The 16,034-nt window shown below is 38.7% G+C and overlaps 1 protein-coding gene across 1 annotated transcript; it reads left to right on the top strand.

The window, feature by feature from the left end:
- Window positions 1-44: 44 nt before the first annotated feature.
- d4 (double PHD fingers d4) lies at window positions 45-4,942 on the top strand. The gene is made up of 3 exons (XM_073988875.1): window positions 45-824; window positions 1,552-1,824; window positions 3,604-4,942. Exons 1-3 carry the CDS (start codon window positions 416-418, stop codon window positions 4,479-4,481), a joined length of 1,560 nt encoding a protein of 519 aa, XP_073844976.1. The 5' UTR covers window positions 45-415; the 3' UTR covers window positions 4,482-4,942.
- The last annotated feature ends 11,092 nt before the right edge of the window (window positions 4,943-16,034 follow it).

The raw sequence follows: 16,034 nt of genomic DNA, 5'->3' as shown, positions 1-16,034 counted from the left end.
GGTTTATTGTTTTTTATTATTATCGATAGCAAACCACAACTGTCATATCATGTTATCGGATATCGCTGACATTGCCATCTTCAAGAATATAGCGTCAATTGAGAAAAAAAACTTGTTTGGACCAGCAAAAAATGCAAATTTCGTCGAAACAAATTCAAGCAAAAAATTGAAATAAATATACATTATTTAATTGTGGTTCTTATAAAGCAGTATTAAATAAAATTGATTATAAATGTTTTACATTGTAAACAAAAAGAAGAAATTTGTCTGCTAAACTTTATTCGAGGACTTTGTGAAGGGAAAAAGTGCATTACAACAACAAAGGAAGCGCTGTTGGTGTTGTTCACCCTACACAACACACCAAACAATAGTAGTAGGCCTTATAAAGTGAACGTCACGGGTATCGTCGGGCATTATGTCTGCCCCTGAAATTGAAATTGCTAATATAGCCAATTTTCAGAAAATTCAAAACTTTCTCAACGATTCCGCTTACAAGGAGATATTGGAGAATAGTGAAAACTATAATACACGATTATGTATCGAAAGACGCTTACGAATGCCTTTTCTCGACCCCCAAACTGGTGTGGCCCAGACTCATTGTGCACTCTTTGTCAAGCAAAAGCAACGTATGCCTGGTTTTCGTGAAGGTCAGCTTTATACATATCCTTCATCGAGGTGGCGTAAACCCAAACGACAATATTTGCACAATCATCATCACAGCTATCGACCATATCAATATCGAGAATCACATCACAATCATCATCATTATTCATCGAATAGTGGGTCAGGTGCTTCCAGGGATCATCATCAAAATGAAAACGCAGGTAAATAGAAGTGGGAATAATCAATAAGTGTGTGTTGTCTGAATGTTTCTTGCAGTCAGTGTACTCATCATTAGTATATTTCATTTGTTCTCATTAACAACAACCCTACTCTGCTCTGGACCTGCTTTTCTTTGTGTTATGTGTGATTTGTTGACTGCCTGTTTGGGTGGTGCTTTATTTGCCACCCTTACCAGAAAGAAAACACTTCTTGTGCAATTCATGGCATCATTAGTGTTGTTTTTGTTGTTGTCTTTGTCTCATTTCCAAGTACTCTGATGTTTTTGCAATTGCCCCCTATCCTTTTTATGTCGCTTTTTTCTCCATTTGTAATGAAATTTATTTGCTTTAGAGAAAAATCTGTATCTTTTGCAAATTGCAGCAAAAAAGTAGATGCTCCACCACAGACATGTCTAAAAAGTATATGTGTGGGTAATATATGTATTTTTATATTATTTCATGTCATTATTTATTTGCGAAGACTGCAAAGAAAATGTTGATTGGCTGTAATGTCAATATCACAGCTACATAAAGCTATGACCATCGATATAAACAAGATGTAGAATTATTAGGTTCAAGTAGGCCCAATTTTGTTTGTGTATTATGTATTACAAATATATATTATGTATACAAATAAGGATAAATATGCTTATAATTACAAATTATGTACTTTATTATTTCATTCGTTTTGATATTTTTCTAATTTGTATTACTTGTTGTTTATTTTCAGCTTTAACAGCCGATGGCAATTCCATGAGCGCTTCAGGTGACAATGACAGCAAAGATTCTCATGCTAATGCTGAAAAAGAATGGTTCCATGATGACATGGAAATGTCCTATCACCATCATGAAGATTTTGAAGATGACTTCGAATCTGATAATGATTTCGATGAATCGTATAGTGCGAGAGGCAAACGTAAACGTGGTACTGGTGGCGGTGGACGTTGGCGTAGATCGAATGCTGCCTCGGATGGTACTCCAAAGCGTGGACGCAAGGGAGGCGGTGAGTAATATGATCGTATGAATTCAAAACATGAAGACAACTTGTTTTTATTGTTTTATATATTTGGAGAAGATTTGTGTAAGGGTAGTGATAGGGTCCCCGAAACGAAAGATGAAACGATTTGAGTAAAGAAGGGTTTATAATGCGAATACAAAGGCTTTCTTCCTATCTAAAAGCCAACTCTCACTTGCACATGGTAAAACCAATTGTTACCTGCAGCTATTGGTAAAGCTCAATTCATAATCTGACCCGGAAGATGCAGTCACAAAGCAACTCGATAACCCATAATAGGGATGTTCGCAACTTTGGAATATGGGAGTATGTATGCCGCAAGAAAAGAGTGGTTACCATAGTTAATGACAAAGTACCGCGCAGTACGACGGAAAAATCAATTGAGAAGCATTTGCTCAAGGTATTTTCGCAATGTCGATATATCAAAAGCAACCAAAAGGGTATTTGGAGGCGCTATGCTCTATTTGCCGGCAATTGATGAGCACAGAGCAGAAGAAGGGCAGAATAATGTTGAAATCCCTAATATTGAAAGTGCTGAAATGAGTTTTGACTCTGGATACAACGAGATGCCTAGTCTCGTGGTAGCAGTACTTGCACTCCTGGTAGCAGTGCCTGCACCAGAGGGAGCAGTGCCTGAAACCGAGGTGAAATCCGAACAAGAAAGGCTATGCGTTCTTTCCTTTGGTGGTTTCAATTTGTACAATCATCCGACTGAAGTTCAAAGGTTCCTATTAACTCGATACCACCATAATAGGGATTTTCGCAGCTTCGACTAAGTGCTTGTTTCAGTAGGAAGAAATTGAAAATGCTAAAAATCACCCAAGGACGAGAATAAAAAGAGACGCTGTTTTGCATCGGCGATTGTACTTGAAAGGCTCAAAATTGATAACATTTCCTTCCAGAAAGAACGATAGACTGATGTAAAGAAAAAAATTGAGCACTTTATAGCAGCTGGATGTTTATATTCCACGAGGGTCTAGGAGGGAAAACAGAAGGTAAGATTGTCCTAGGGGTCTAACAGCAAAAATTGAAGGAATGATATGCTTGGTCCTACGATCGGAAGATGCAGCCTTCAAGAGAATAATGGTACGATGGTACGTCTGATCGGTCATGTGTTGATAGATGGAAGACACATGTCCTAGGAGGTCTAATATCAAACATTGAATGGAAAATATGTTTGATTTGGTAGGAAGAGGCAGCCTTCATGAGAATGAATTTAGATGGAACGTTGTCTCCAGTTCCGGCCTGATTGATCATGTGGTGATAGATGGAAGACACTAATATAGCGCGTTAGACATCCGATAGATCCGAGTAGCTCATACCGGTTCGATCTATTTCAATGTATCAGCTAAAGTTCGCACCCGTCTTAAAGTCGGCAAGATTATCTTGTGTCAACGCAACAGATTGCAAGAGCCTACCTTAAATAATATGCCGATAATTTGGAAGCGTAATGCTAAAAATATCCAATCCATACAAAATCTAATGTCGGGTACCAAAGACCATAACCTCAGAATACATGATGCAAAAAATAGAGCCCATCATACCGGACAATGCTGCGAGAGACAAAACCAATTCCATATTATGCTATTTTCCGCGAAAGGCAATTGCAGTGTAATGTATGGGGCGCATAACTTGTATTCAATCCGCGCTTTGTTTTCAATGGGGCTTTATTCGTTTTTCTTATTAATGAAAACTTTTTTGAATAAGACAATAATACCATCAAACGATTAAATATTAATTTTATTCATATATTGTTTTTATTTTTAGGCACTCGTCGTCGCGGTGCTGCTAATGCTGATGGTGAAGATCCTCCACGACGTCGCCGTGGTGGGGGTGGTGGTGGCGGTTCTTCAAATACCTCATCAGCTGCTGTGACAGCTGTTGCACCAAATATAGCTCCCGCAACTATAAGTCATTCCAATTCGGCATCACCCATTACAAATACCGATGATTCCTCACAACCAGGTCTTACATTGCCTTCCAGTGTTAATATGAATGCACCAGTAACAGCTCCAATAGTACCACCAACAATGGATAATTCTTCGTCGAATGCAACCGATGCCTCAATGGGTTTACCAACCGATAGTAATTCGTCTAGTGCAGCACCTTTAGTGCCACCATCAACAACAGCAGCTGCAGTAGCAGCAGTGGTAACAGCAGCTGTGGTAACAACACCAATTGCAGCTACAGTACCAGTTACTGCAGGAGTCAGTGCTACAACTGCCAGTCCCAGTAAGGCAGCTGGTAAACCCAAAGGTCGCTCCAATTATCGTGAAGTGGCCCAACCATCGCCCTATTGCGATTTTTGTTTGGGCGATCAACGTGAGAATAAAAAGACTAACTTACCCGAAGAATTGGTTTCATGCTCCGACTGTGGTCGTTCCGGCCATCCATCATGTCTGCAATTTACACCCAATATGATCATTTCTGTTAAACGTTATCGTTGGCAATGTATTGAATGTAAATATTGTTCGATTTGTGGTACTTCGGATAACGATGACCAATTGCTGTTCTGCGACGATTGTGATCGTGGTTATCACATGTATTGTCTTTCGCCACCACTTGTCACACCTCCCGAAGGTTCGTGGAGTTGTAAATTATGCTTGGAAGAATTCCATAAAACCGAAACGGAAAATACCAATTAATACATCAGGTTTAAAACACTCATGCATAAAATAAAAAGCGAAGTGGATAATTGAAACTCATTTTAATTCTACTATAATTTTAAGTTCATTTTGTGTTTAAGTTAACCGTGGCAGCTTTGTAAAAGTTTAAACATTCTAATTTTAAGAGTAAGAAAAACTGATTTTATTTTTTTAAATTTGTCTTTTTAAGATCGCAGCAACAATTTTTGTGCTACTCACGTTTTTATGTTAATTTATTTTTTTTAGTTTTGTCCACCACAAGAAAAAATCTCATTTCCCATTTCAAATTGTATTCCATGTAATTTAATTTTTTTATTATTATTTTTTTATTTTATAAATAGTATTCAAAATTATTGAAGCAATAATGCTACTTAAAACAAACAAGAAACGTTGAAAAAAGAAACACTACATACGTATATAATTTCTACTTCAAAATACATAATAAAGTGCTGAAAATTAAATTAAATGTTTTGATATGGTCCATTTCAAATGGAAGTACTCATTGGGAGAAAGAAATTAAAGTATTTATTCAGGTATGTGATGAAAACCGAATCGAATCGATTTGCAGAATGCGGAATGCCTTTGATATGTAAAATTTTGCTTAGCGAAAGCCCCTTATTTCAATAATCAGCCCTATTACGGTTGGCGTAGTCGTATCCAAAATTGCAAATTGACGTGTCGTAACGTCTAATTGGTATTATGTATGTCGTACACGACATTTTCGCAACGACTAATTGGTATTATGTATGTCGTATACGAGATATTACAACTCTGTATGCCATTCTTTTACAATTTTGCTACCACGAGAGGCGTTTTATTACGAGAAACGCTGTGAAATTAGTCGTTAGAGATTTTGCTGACGACAACAGACAAATTTCTTAAAACGTTAATAAAAACGAACAAATAAAATGGATTTAAACAAAAGGTATGTGTCTATATAACAAAAATATATATTCGTATGTTTTAGAACAAAAGTCACCACAAAAAAACAGTTTGAAACAATGGTCCAGATTTTGCAGAACAATCCAAATTTGGCCAGAGGTTACAGCAATGGAATAAAAAAAATTAGCGTGAAAGAAGAGTGGAATAAAATTAGTACGAAACTTAACATTTTAGGACCGCCAGTACGAACAGGTGAGGGTTGGATGAAAGTCTGGGCTGACTACAAATTCAAGTTAAGGAAGAAGTAAGTTCACAATAAGGCGGAATGTCGTGCTACAGGTGGAGGATCCTTCAAGCAGTACATACTAACAGACACGGAAGAAGCAGCATCAAGCTTGTTACAATTGGATACAATTGTAAACGCGGGCAATCAGTCAATTGGAATCCAGCAGCCTTCAACGCTTCGAGAAACAACCACTGAGGAAGAACTGTTTGAAGCATGTATAATCCATGAAGATTTAGAAAACCACGATCCCTGCACAGTTACTCCCCAAAGCGTAAGCAGGTCTCATGCAAAAGAGCCGCAGGTCGTAGTGAATCAGGATCCCCGCACAATAACCCTTGTAAGCATAGGTATCACTCATGGAAATGAGCAACAGGTCCAAGTGAACCAGGATCCCTGCACACTAGTCACAAATACCACTCACAGAAATGGATTTCAGCAACAGCAACTGAGTATCAGTCATGGAAAATATGTTTAATTCTTGTCGTAACTGTTTTCGTCTAACTTTTAAATCGTTCGGAGTATATTCATCCTCATCGTCGGATATAAAATAACCCATACTTAACATTTTTATGGTTTATTAATAAATAATTGTTTTTTTTTTATTTTAACTGACTCTATTTTTTGTTTTCTTTTTTATAACAGGGTGGCGTGTAATAGTCGAAAATGTTAATAATCTTCAACACCCTGTATTTTTGCAATCTATTACAAAACAGACGTAGTCGAAAATTTTACATAATACCAAAAATTATTGACTACGACAACGCCTACGACTACGTCTACGACACTTGAACGCCTACGACAACGCCAACCGTAATAAGGGTGAATATACAAATGATATGTAAAATTTTGCTTAGCGAAAGCCCCTTATTTCAATAATCAGCCTTATTACGGTTGGCGTAGTCGTATCCAAAATTGCAAATTGACGTGTCGTAACGTCTAATTGGTATTATGTATGTCGTATACGCGATATTACAACTCTGTATGCCATTCTTTTACAATTTTGCTAATACCCCGGTTACACTATTGAAGGTTAATACCCCGGTTACACTATTGAAGGTTAACCCACTGGGTTTAATAGATCCAGTGGGTTAATCTTTGCTGGTTACACTTAGCTTTTCGAGGATATAAACTGTCAGCTGATGCTTGTTTACGTATACATACAAAATAACTTATAAAGTAGTGGTTTACACTTTTACAATTTCTCGTATGAGATATCGTCCCCTCTTTGCTCATATTGGTATATTTTACACACAGGGATACATTTTTGTATCATGGTATCAAGCGTACTTTTTGTTAAAAAAAGTGTCTAATGTAAAAAATAAATAAATTAATGATTTTCAAATAACTTTAGATTTATTAACTCCATAAAATCTCGTGCGACCAATCGTAAACATGTAAAACACGACAAACTCTGTTGCAAAAACAGTTGCAACTTTTGGTACTTTTTGAGTAGAGTTGGATTTTTTTGCACAAATACCGAATACAACACTGTATTTTTGGTGGGTTTGTGCCGGATTTAAAATAAACCCAGTCGTGAGAGGATTTACTTTTTGTATGGCAAATCTGGTCAGATTTGACCAGATTAAGCAATAAATCCTCATAAAGTGGGTTAACCGGGCAAAAACCTGTAGTGTAACCGCACTATAACCCACTGGGTTTAATAGATCCAGTGGGTTAATCTTTGCTGGTTACACTTAGCTTTTCGAGGATATAAACTGTCAGCTGATGTTTGTTTACGTATACATACAAAATAACTTATAAAGTAGTGGTTTACACTTTTACAATTTCTCGTATGAGATATCGTCCCCTCTTTGCTCATATTGGTATATTTTACACACAGGGATACATTAGCTTCGTTCCCGTACTTTTTAATGGTAAAACTCGTAAAAGAGAGAACTGCAAAAAATTTGTTATCACACACAAGTTTTTTGAAATAGTTCGGGAACGGAAAAATGGAAAATACGTCAAAAAAACTGGAACAAATGTCAAAGTCGGCGTATCAGCCAATCAGACGCCGGCAACCATGTTACTATTTTTTTACTCGACCAAATTTGTCGTGTAAAAAGTTTTTAAAGAGAGCGTCATTCAGCGCCATTTTTGTTTAAAGAAAAGTGAACATTTTACAACTTGTTTGTGTACGGGAACGCTTTTTCGAGTAAAATGTGTAAAAGTCGTAAAAATTGTAAAAACTTTTTAGTTCTGGAACACAGCTATTTTTGTATCATGGTATCAAGCGTACTTTTTGTTTAAAAAAGTGTCTAAAGTGAAAAAATAAATAATTTTATGATTTTCAAATAACTTTAGATTTATTAACTCCATAAAATCTCATGCGACCAATCGTAAACGTGTAAAACACGACTAACTCTGTTGCAAAAACAGTTGCAACTTTTGGTACTTTTTGAGTAGAGTTGGATTTTTTTGCACAAATACCGAATACAACACTGTATTTTTGGTGGATTTGTGCCGGATTTAAAATAAACCCAGCCATGAGAGGATTTAATTTTTGTGTGGCAAATCTGGTCAGATTTGACCAGATTAAGCAATAAATCCTCATGAAGTGGGTTAACCCGGCAAAAAGCTGTAGTTTAACCGTGCTATAAGTCACCACCAAGAAGCAGTTTAACACAATGGTCCAGATTTTGCAGAACAATCCAAATTTGGCCAGAGGTTGTTATGACCGCGCTAGGTTTTAGATTGGCCATCCGACTAGCTATCGGTCCCAGGGGGTTCTCAACCCGCCAACCTAATCTTGGGTCTAACAAGAACTTTCTTTGAATAATACACAAAACACTAAATGAGACAAAACACGGAGAACATTATATGGAACATGGGCCCTTGATGACCAGACCCTCACCCAGCCCTCCCATCCTTGGTCCACGGATCCTTTTTGCCGTTTACGTGAACCCCACAAACTCCCTTTCCTTTACCTCCCTCTTACAACCTCTTCCCCTCCCGAATTAAGAACACTACTCCATATTCATTTTACTTCACTTTCACATTAAACATAATTTTATTGATACAAACAAAATAAACATCATATAAAGGACAAAGATTATAATTATTATCTAGTCATTTCCAGTAATATAAAAAATTTACGTTATTTAAAAACTCAACGATCAGAACCTACACTCTGTCGCGATAGGGTTGTTGGTCTAAATTCCCGACCCAGATTACTTTACGTCACAGTTCACTATCTAATTGAGCTCAGTTAGAAGTATATATCTGTTGACTCGGACACTTTCGTCCCTTAAGTTATCACAAACCTACCCCTATCACTACGGTTGTATAGCTCCTTACAAGTCAATTATAATAATTCAGTATGATTGAACAAAATATCGGTTATAAGAATCGAGAATTAAATAAAAGTTAAATAAATATAAAGTTAATTATTAATAATGATAATGTCAAATAAATATAATGAAAATAATAATGCGAACACAAAATGTAGATTTTTTTTATCAAATGGATTATCGTAAATCACCAAATTTTGCTCTGCGCCTAATTGACAACTACAAATTTAGTGAACATCCAAAAATATTATTATGCCACTTTGAGTGGTTATAATAGTTTATGACAATTCTGGTGACGAATCAACTGCCATACAACTATTCTCAGGCGTATAACACTGCTAATCACCGACTGCTAGAACTGCCGTGGCTAGGTGTGTGGCATAGCTACAATTACTCAGCAGCTGGGATTTTAGAACAAACTTTTGGCAAAGGCAGGGTGTTCAATTAAAATTTTAAATCGGCAGCGATTGACCCGTCAATTTGCGCTTTCCGGCGGGCGTTTATTTTCAGACTTTGAATTTTCTGATTCAATGAATATAAAGCCAATCGCTTACCGATGCAATTACACCCGTTTTAAGGTAACCAGGAATTGATGTTTTTTAGTCCTACCTGTAGGCCGTTGTACTTAGCTAGTTATTTTTTTATTGCTGTTGTTTGTTTAATGCTTCTGAACTATGATGATGACGACAATCTGCATCAATTGCTCACTTAAGGTTACCACTCGCTAGTAGCACTGTGCAAGAAACTTTCCTGTTGAATAGAACGTTGACATTTTAGATAAACAGTTCTATTATCATTCACCATTCTCATCACAAAACTCACTTTTCTTTTTTCTTGCACTTTACTTAATCACAAGGGAAACTTCTTAAGCTTGTAGTATACTTAATTGTCTATTAAAAAATGGTTACAAAAATATGTCCACACCGGAATGTATTAAAAACGTTCTAGACGATTTTCCATTGCACATCGCTTTTATATGCCGAATTTCCCATAATGCATTTTCTTCCAATCATTCCTGAAATCATAAGTGTTAGTGAAAACCTACAGTTTTCCTTTTTTCTCTCATAAGTTTTTGTTATTATTTTCAAAATGCATTTAAATTGTTATTTTTTCTGCCAGTCGGTCATACGCCATCATTCAGGGATGGAACATGAATACCCTGTACATTTTAGTACCAATAATTTGACAGCTGATTAATGACAGCTGTGGATGAATTACCGACACTAGATCCCTTTCTACAATACCTAAAATCAACAGCAGTATTTATTTGTCATTTGCCCAGAAAAAATACTAATTCTGAACAGAAATAATGTGAATTCTTGCAATAAAAATTGGGGATCACGATACATGGTAAAAAGCAAGAGCCATTTGGAAGAATCTGTTCACCAGTATCAACACTATCAGAAGTAGAGGAAGCATCGTTTAGTTTTGGTGTTGTGTGTGTCGGTTTGTGTGTTCTATTGTATTTGCCTTTGCCGGCTGGTCATTCACAATAGAGCACCAGATATGTTCATGGTTTGTAAACATTATTATTTTAATAGAAATATTTTGTATTAATATAATTCTATTTTACAGATTATTTGTTTTGCCAGAAATTTTATTGATGGAATCTCCTCTCCCCGCTGAATGTGCCTCCAAATTATTGGACAATCAAATTGACACGATCCCATGAGATTTGTTATAAAGGGGTTGCTAATGTGGAGTGACGGATAATTATACCCACAATGGAAATTTGAACACCAATGGAAATTTGAACACCACAATAGCAGAATATCATTTGTATCGCTATGCTACGTCCCCATGGTGGCAGGTTAGTCTCCATCGTACGGGTTTCTGTGTCTGAGCTGTCCCCCTCGCAACAAAACTCCGACTATTTCGAACGTGTGAAGGAATAGGCGGTGTGCGAAGGGTTGGTATGAGCTGATGAAGCTAGATTCATGGGACCCAACGTGGGGAACTCCCACACCCTGACGTCTCATTCGCCGGGCCTATGTTAGCAAATATTAGGGAGGTATATGCAATTTGGGCACATACAAGATCATTTACTTTGTGGTTTTTTTTTTTCAGGTTTGTTTGGGGACTCGGTTCATTTACTACTCGTCATTTGTGAATTATTTCTATGGCTGTGACTGGATACCATTTCCTCGAGGCGGTGGTAAGTTTATCAATTCACTAAATATTTATAACTACACACATAGGATATTCACGCGAAAGAAAAAAACTTATCCTATATTGCACATAGTTACTTGTGTATCACAGTCCGTTTATGCCAATAGGCTTATCACATAATTAATCACATTTTGAGGTCCTTAGAGTGGGCAACTCCTAAAGGTCGGCCTTGGAGGTCCTCAACCTCATACATGTTGTTCCCAACAGGCTTACTTATTCGGACTTTAGTGAACTTTCTTGCGAATTTAGCATTAAAGTTTTTCTGAAAATCACTAAGTACATAATTCCTACGGAATACTTCCTGACCTGGGACAAACCTTGTCACTCTTGCTCTTTGATTATAGCGCTTTGCTCTGACTTCGTAGGCTTTATGCAGGTTTTCTCTCATCTTTTCTCTGATGAGGAATAGACGGTCATTTCTATTAAGATTGAGTATTTCGTGTTCGGTGAGAGACTGTAACTTCCGTGCTAAATTATAGTCGAATCCAGTCGAGTACATGTGGTAGCCAAACAAGGCGAAGAAGGGTGTCACGCCTGTAGCCACATGTACCGAGGTCCGAAGCGCACACTCTATTTCCGACATATATAAATCCCAATCCCTGTGATCATTCTGCATGTAGGCCCTGATTGCTGCCAGAACGGATTGATTAACCCGTTCTGACGCATTAGCTTGTGGAGAATATGGTGCTGTTTGCATGTGTTTTATGTGATATGCCTCTATCATGTCCTTAAACTGTTTGGAGTTGAACTGTGCACCATTATCACTGTGCACAGTTTCAGGGACTCCAAACTTCCGAAAAATCTCCTCTACAAGGAATTTCACCACATTACTGGCCGTGGCCTCTTTCATACACTTCAAGAAGACAAATTTAGAAAAATGGTCTACTACGATGAATATGTACGCGTTGCCACTCTTCGAGCGGGGGTATTTCCCCAAAAAAATCAACGTACAGTTTTTGGAAGGGTCGTTCTGTCTTCACTTCATCGCCTATTGGTGGTTGCGTTTTATAATTCACACTCTTGGTTTCTTTACAAGTAACACACTTGCCGACATACTGTCGGACCTGTGACGTCATATTTGGCCAATAGAATTGTTGCCTGAGGCGGTTCAATGTTTTGGACATTCCTCCATGAGCTGCTGTGGGAGCATCATGGGCTTTTTCAATAAGCATATGGGTCAAAGACTCTGGTACCCACAGCCTCCATTCATATTCGCCTAACATTTCGTTTTCTTCAGACCTTACACGTTTAAAAATCATTCCATCTTTTATCTTCAAATCGGGGAGCCGATCTTGATTTGACTTTATGTTCTTTTTAAGGTCCTCGTATTCAGTGCTCTCAAACTCATTGGTTTCAAAGTCGAATACTTGATTCAAATCGAGCTCCTCTATTGTCGGTAACCTGGATAAAGTATCCGCCACCACATTCTCTTTCCCCTTGCGATGCTCGATTTGGAAACGGTACGATTGCAGCTGCAATGACCAGCGGGCGAGACGACCACTCAGATCCTTTAAACTCATGAGCCACTGTAAACTTGCATGGTCTGTTATGACAGTGAAGTCCATTAATTCCACATACGGACGGAATTTTTTCACTGCCATAACAGCCGCAAGGCACTCTTTCTCAGTGACACTGTAGTTTCTTTGGCTTGAGTTAAGTTTCTGAGAATAAAAGGCTATGGGGTGTTCATCCCCCTGGTCATTGAGCTGAAATAGTACTGCTCCGACTCCGTAATCGGACGCATCACATTGGATGTAAAATCTTTTACTAAAATCGGCATGGCGCAAAACAGGCGCCGTGGTCAAAGCTTCTTTCAAAATCTCAAACGCGGCAATAGCTTCTTCAGTCATAGTGAACTTTTTGGATTTTTTCAGCGTATCTGTTAAGGGTGCAGATATGGTGGCGAAATCCCGTATGAAGCGCCGATACCATCCTGCAGTACCCAAAAAGCTCCGTACTTCCCTTTGGCTTCTGGGAACCGCTATTTTTCGGATTGCTTCTACTTTTTCGGGGTCGGTTTTGAGCATTCCACCCCCAATAATGAAGCCTAGGTACTTTAATTCTCTAAAGCAGAACTGAGATTTCTTTAAACCTATTGTCAGATTAGCGTTTCGCAAACATTGGGCAACTTCCTTCAGCAATTTTATGTGGTGATCGAAGTCGCTTGATATGACTAATAAGTCGTCCAAGTAAACGAATACGTTTTCTTTCAGTCTGGCGGGGACGACCTTGTCCATTAGGCGGCACAACCGCTGAGCCGCATTACATAGCCCAAAGGGCATTACTCGGAATTGGTACAAGGGCCGTCCCGGTACCGTGAAAGCCGTATATTTCTTACTTTCTTCCTCAAGTTCTATCTGCCAGAACGCGAATTTTAAATCGACGCTACTGATGTAAAATGTTTCGTCGATTCGACTAAGTATGCCGTCGATGTTTTGGAGAGGATAGGCATCCTTCTCCGTCAGCTTATTCAGCTTCCTTGCGTCTAGGCAGAACCGGTTTTTACCTGGTTTCCTGACCACCGTGGTGCGGTTGCTCCATGGGCTTTCGCTTTCTTCGATAACATTTAGTTTCAGCATATTGTCTATCTCGTTATAAGTAATTTGTTGTACCGCGGGGGACATAGGATAATGCCTATCTTTTACTGGTTCTGCTCCCTCCACCAGCTTGATCGTGTGTTTCTCGAGTTTTGTCTGACCCAAACCCTTTTCCTCAAAGGTGTCGAATTCTTCTATCACTTGATTTAATCTCTGTTGTTGGTCTTCGGTTAAGACGTGGGGCTTGAGCCTATGATTTTCAGTATTATTTTTATATTCTTCGACTATTCTCTCTACATTTATTTCATTGACCCCTAATAATTCGGGGGCGATATTGAATTTCCTCCAGAAGTCAATCCCCAAATAGAGGGTTTGCTCCAAATCGGGGCATAAGTAGAGAGTAATTTCCCCCTTGTTACCTTCATATTCGACTATAACGTCCACTTTCCCCATAATTCTGAACATTTGTCCACTAGCAGTCGATACATTTCTGCATACGGGCTTGACATCAATTTCTAACTCTTCTACTAGCTCCCTACATCCCATCCCTAGAAGACTCACGGAAGCTCCGCTGTCCAGCAACCCCTTAAGACATTTCCCTTTTAGTAGAATTTGGGCATATAATCGGGGATCTTGATTGTTCGTACCAGCTCTGGAAACTGCATTAACCAAAAATCGTTTTAACTGCCTTTGTTTGGCTGTTTTTTGCCGTATTTTCAAAACGCGTTTTGGTATGCTACTCTCCTGGCCCCTTATGCCAAATATCCTTTCTCTCACTTCATTATAATTCTTCTCTCTTTCTTCCAATGGAGTATGATGTCTTAAGCTAGCATACGGGATATTGATATTGACATCCGTGTACATTTTAACTTTATCTTCTTTTTCGGACTCGGGCCTAAGAATGAGCTGAACTTGCCCTATATGCCGGGGTTGTCTGTCGGGCGTGATTCCCCCGCATTCTCCACGCCCCTTTTCGGGTTTCCCGATTTGCAATTGGGACACTTGGGACATGTGATGTTCGGTTTGCCACATCTATAACAAAAAACCTTTCTTTCGGTTGATGGGCAATCTATAAAAACATGACCAGGAGATCGGCAATTCCAACAAACCATCATCTTGTTTTGATAGTTCACGCGTACCGCTGACACATTCTCAGAGACGTCTGATTGTGTGCTTGTTTCATCATAATCATAGTTATCGAAATCTAGTTCGTTTACCTGTCTACCCGGCCGTGTATGTGATACAGTAGGCCTTGGATCACGTCTCGGGAAATTCTTTTCTGCTTCCTTGCATTCTATTCTCAGCTTTTCCACAGTCGCGATGGTCATTGGGTACACAACAGTTTTTATATTATCTTTAACATTAACTTTAATAATATTTATCATGTCTTGGTCTGTTACAGGGTGCACCAGACGAGATCGGAGTTGTCCCATGACCTGGAAATACGTGTCTACGGGTTCATTCGCCATCTGCTTGCGCTCCACCAGATCTCGCATGGCTTCGAAAGGAGATTTCGTCGACTGGTATTGGCATAGCAAAGCGTCTTTTAATTGGATCCAATCAGAGAAGACACGGATCTTCTGGCACTGCCAAAACCACTCCAGGACTGGGCCCGATATCAACACCCTAAAATCTCTTACAATCTCTTGCCATGGGATCTGGTATTGTGCCTGCAAGCGTTCCAGACGAAAGATGAATTCCTCGACTGTGAGCTTCTGTGGATTTCCATCATATACAATGCCGAATTTTTCCACCCTGATTCGGAGGGTCGGATTGTTGGACATCATTTCCGTCGACGGGCAATTCGCTACCGATGCCGCAACTAATGCTGCCGGCTGTTCTACTGTAGTTCTGTTGCCATTCACGTTTGAAGCGGTCACAGTTAAAGTTTGCATAGTTTGGACTAAGGTATTTAAAGTTCTTCTTATATCTTCGACTTCTGCCTTAATCATATTCTTCACACTCTCTTCAAGGTTCTTTTCACTGGGCAAATTTCTACTCGAAGGGGTCGAAAAGCGTTCAGTGCCCCCTTCCTGGCCTGTTATTGCTGATGGTGCTTGGTTTCCGTTGTTTTCCAAGGCTGGACGATTCATGATGGAAGCTGACAAGTCCCTAAATTGTGGGTCACTTTCAGGCATATTCGATCCTGATGTTGCCATTTTTGTCTTCTTAGTTTCTATGCTATGCTGTCCCGGATTTTCGTCGAATGCTGGTGGCCAATTTCTTTTCTTAGTTGTCTTAGACCTTGTGTTCATACCAGTAAGGACAATTCTAAGCTTTGGTTTGATTTAGGTGTTGATGTTACACCGAACAAAAACTAATGTTGGAAGAAAATGTATTGGCAAGGAATATGCAATGTTACTATTTATTATTATATACCTATTCTTAT

The sequence above is a fragment of the Musca autumnalis genome, unplaced genomic scaffold (assembly GCF_047663935.1).
Source record: "Musca autumnalis isolate F117 unplaced genomic scaffold, ASM4766393v1 scaffold_5, whole genome shotgun sequence".
NCBI classification, from domain to species: domain Eukaryota; kingdom Metazoa; phylum Arthropoda; class Insecta; order Diptera; family Muscidae; genus Musca; species Musca autumnalis.
Note: the sequence above shows the minus strand (reverse complement) of the source record. Positions and strands in the feature narration are given on the sequence as shown.